General features: G+C 42.7%; 1 protein-coding gene across 1 annotated transcript; it reads left to right on the top strand.

Moving 5' to 3' along the window:
- The first annotated feature begins 2,921 nt into the window (after positions 1-2,921).
- Positions 2,922-3,509, top strand: LOC112018294 (uncharacterized). Its single transcript, XM_024050805.1, has 2 exons — positions 2,922-3,015; positions 3,082-3,509. The coding sequence occupies exons 1-2, from the start codon at positions 2,922-2,924 to the stop codon at positions 3,507-3,509; spliced, it is 522 nt and encodes a 173-aa protein (XP_023906573.1).
- The last annotated feature ends 313 nt before the right edge of the window (positions 3,510-3,822 follow it).

Genomic DNA, 3,822 nt, shown 5'->3' on the forward strand with positions numbered 1-3,822 from the left:
GAGCCTCAAACACTTCACAGACGCAAGTCACGCAACAACCAATGGACGACAACAACCAATGGAATAGACGGAGGAGATCTCTCACCAGATTGGGCCTCAAACTCAATCTCCCATTTAAACGGATGAAAGCTACATCTCGACGTGTTGCCTGACCGATCTTCCTCGCCTTGCCACTTTGCCCGATGACACCGCCCATCAACCTCAGGCCTCCCTGCTCCCTTAACTCAAGGTATTCTCTCTCTCTCTCTCTCTCTCTCTCTCTCTCTCTCTCTCTCTCTCTCTCTCTCTCTCTCTCTCTCTCTCTCTCTCTCTCTCTCTCTTTTTGAGTAATATTTACCCTGTTTTTGGCCTTATGCCTTTATCCGGTGTTGGTGTTTTTTTTTTTGAGAATATTCGGTTTTGGTGTCAGTGTAACTCAGTAACTATGTAATGTGTTGGTGTTGGTGTCTTTTGGTGAGATACAATAAATTGGCTTTATTTGATTGGTTCTAGTCTTGTGATTGGGGGCCATGGGGCATTGGGCTTTGTCTGATGAATTGGAGGGTAGATGGGGGCATGGGGCCGGAAGTGTGTTGTGTGCTAGTGCTAGTGCAAGTGTGCAACTAATAATTAATAAATATGGCTGTGTGTTGTGTGCTAGTTAATTAGTTCAACTAATGGTCATAAAATATGTAATAAATCACTCTTTTTTATACTTGGACTTAAGCTATATGGCCTATATATTTTTGTGCTGCAAAATTTATTGACCTTTTTTTTTTTTTTTTTGGTTAAGTAATAGTGTGATATTCCAAGTAGGGAAGTATCACAGCTTCTTTTCTCGGCCTTGCTTTCTCTCTGAGGAACTAGGCTTGTAGAAACTCGATTATCTTCTACGGAATGATATCCCTTTCCCTCTGTTAACACTGTTAGCAGTAGGGCTAGTTGGTTTTATTTTATCGTGGGTTCAGGGAAACACAATTCACCTTTTCTTTCTTCGTCTTTCCATCCTTTCAATATTTCTACTCTCTAATCAAACTATGGACGAAGTACTCAGTGCATGGAAAAAATTGTCCCTTACGACTGAGGAAAATACAAAACTTAGCCTAACAAAATCAAAAAATCTGAAAAGAAAAGAGTACGTTCTTGCAGCGAAATTTCTAACAAGACGTGCCCTAAATGTGGATGCTATTGGGAGAACTTTCAAACCATTATGGAGGGCCAGGAGCGAGTTCAAGATTAGAGAAGTTGGAGACCACATTCTGCTATTTGTTTTCAAGCATGAGACAGACGCAGAATGAGTCTTGCCCAAGAACCATGGTCGTTTGATAAACACCTTGTTCTGTTCCAACGATATGATTATTCGATCCCGGCCAAACACCTCCGTTTCACAAAGATCATGTTTTGGGTACAAATACATGGTCTGCCTATGAGAATGCTGGACCCCGAGACGGCCATTGAATTAGGAGAAACTTTTGGAGAAGTATCACACGAGGAAGCAGAGAAGGAGATGGTGGGGGTGACTTTGTACGGGTTAGGGTGAAAATAGATGTCTCCAAGCCATTAAGCCGAGGTCGAAGAATTGTCCTGGACGATGACATTGAGACTTGGGTATCCTTCAAATACGAGAAACTCACCAACTTCTGTTACTGGTGTGGTGTGGTGTCCCATGATGAGAAAGAGTGTGAGAAATGGCTTGCTGGGAAAGGAGCAACTTCTCATGCTAAGCAGGAATATGGAGCATGGTTGCGAGCCATCCCTTACAACCCAGGAAAGTCTCCCTACATAACAGTACCAGGATTGGGCGATAGGCTGGGAGGTGTGACAACGCAACTGCATGGAAAAAATTCCAACGAGACAGAGGAACTAACGCCGGTGATACCACGGGAAGAACCTACTCCGGTACAAGGCAGTAACGTGCAAATCAATGGTGATCTCCATCAAGTCTCCCATATGGATACTATGGATTTTACGGAGGAGTTGGCGCATTTTCCACATACGAAATTATCTCCAATTACTCAGGTAATAAATTCCATTCCAAATTCTCCTCCTTCCCATATCCGTCCACAAGATTTTGAAAACCAAATAGAAGACATTGATTTGGCCTTAAAGAAATTTGACTTCCACACACCTCCTATATTCAACAAGCCAACTGTCACCCTCACACATGCAGACCCGTTTGGAGACAAATCAGGGGAAATTAAAGATATTCAAGGAGATATGGCAAATAGTAATTCCCCTCACATGACCAGCCATAATACACCACATGATACCAATGCACTTCGCACGTGGAAGAGATTAGCACGAAACAACATATCACTTGAGACTTCAATTAACTACTCTGTTCCACATAAGAGAAACAGAGAGTTTAAGGAGACTGACCATCCTGAGTTACCAACAAAGAAATTTTTGGTTTCGAAGGATGACACAAACAAATTATTGGTGGAGGCTGTGGAGCAGCCCCGCCAAGAGCCATGAGCATCATAGTTTGGAATTGCCGTGGGCTTGGGAACCTGCGGACAGGGAAAGAGCTTGAAGTAGTGATTCGAGCAAAAGTTCCCTATGTCATGTTTATAGCCGAAACGTGGGCGGATGAAGCAAGGTTACAAGAAATCAAATGGAATATTGAATTTGATAACTTATTTTTTGTGGAGAGAAATAACAGGGGTGGGGGTCTAGCACTCTTTTGGCGAAATTCAATTGACCTGAGCATTGATTCCTTTTCACCAAACCATATAGACTCCATCATAAATAAAGGGAAGAAAGAAGCATGGAGATTTGCAGGCTTTTATGGCGAACCAGTGACGCATAAAAGAATGGAATCATGGAATAAGCTCTGACGCCTTTATCACAAATTTAATCTCCCTTGGCTATGTGCCGGGGACTTTAATGAGATCATTAGAAGCTCTGAAAAGTTAGGAGGGAATAGTAGAAGCCAAGCACAAATGCAGCTTTTCCGGGATGTTGTGGATGAGTGTGGATTTATTGATCTTGGTTATTCAGGCCCTTGGTATACATGGCAGAAACATTTTTCTGCAGGTCACTCAATATGGGAGAGACTTGACCGTGCCTTGGTGACTAATGATTAGTTGTTGAGATTTGCAGGTACATCTGTACACCATCTCAGGACAGACACTTCATACCACAGCCCAATATGGATTGATATGGAGGGCCTTGAATGTCAGAACATTTCCAAACCTTTTCGGTTTGAAGAGGTGTGGTTGTCTGATCACACATGTTCGGAGGTTGTTGAAGCAATATGGGAAGCGAGGGAAGTGGATGATCCAGCAGCTAGAGTCATTCGGAAAATTGACAAGTGTGGCCAAGAACTAAAGAAATGGGAGAGAGATCACTTCGGCAATATTAGAAAAACTTTGAAAGAAAAAAGGAAGGAACTGGCAGAAGCAGAGAAAGAGGCATTAAGCACTGGACAAAATTTTCAAATACTAGAACTGAAGAAGGAGATTACAGTTTTGGTGGACAAAGAAAACAGAATTTGGTTTCAAAGATCCAAGGTGCTGTGGGCTAAATAGGGGGATCGAAATTCAAAATATTTTCACAGCCGGGCCACTCAACGACGGCGTAAAAATACAATCATGCAGCTTCGGTCATCAAGTGGACAATGGAGATCTAGTAATGCAGAGGTAGCTGAGATTCTCATTGGCTACTTCCAACAGCTGTACACTTCGGCCAACCAGATCCCATGTGATGCAGCCACAGTGTCCATTGAAAAAGTTATCAGCTCAGATTTGAACAACCAGCTTAAACAGGAATTTATTGTGTGGGAGGTTCAGAAAGCAATAAAAGAAATGGGCCCTCTCAAAGCCCCAGGTCCAAACGGAATGC

This window comes from Quercus suber, unplaced genomic scaffold (assembly GCF_002906115.3).
Source record: "Quercus suber isolate HL8 unplaced genomic scaffold, Cork oak 2.0 scaffold_239, whole genome shotgun sequence".
In the NCBI taxonomy this organism is placed as follows: domain Eukaryota; kingdom Viridiplantae; phylum Streptophyta; class Magnoliopsida; order Fagales; family Fagaceae; genus Quercus; species Quercus suber.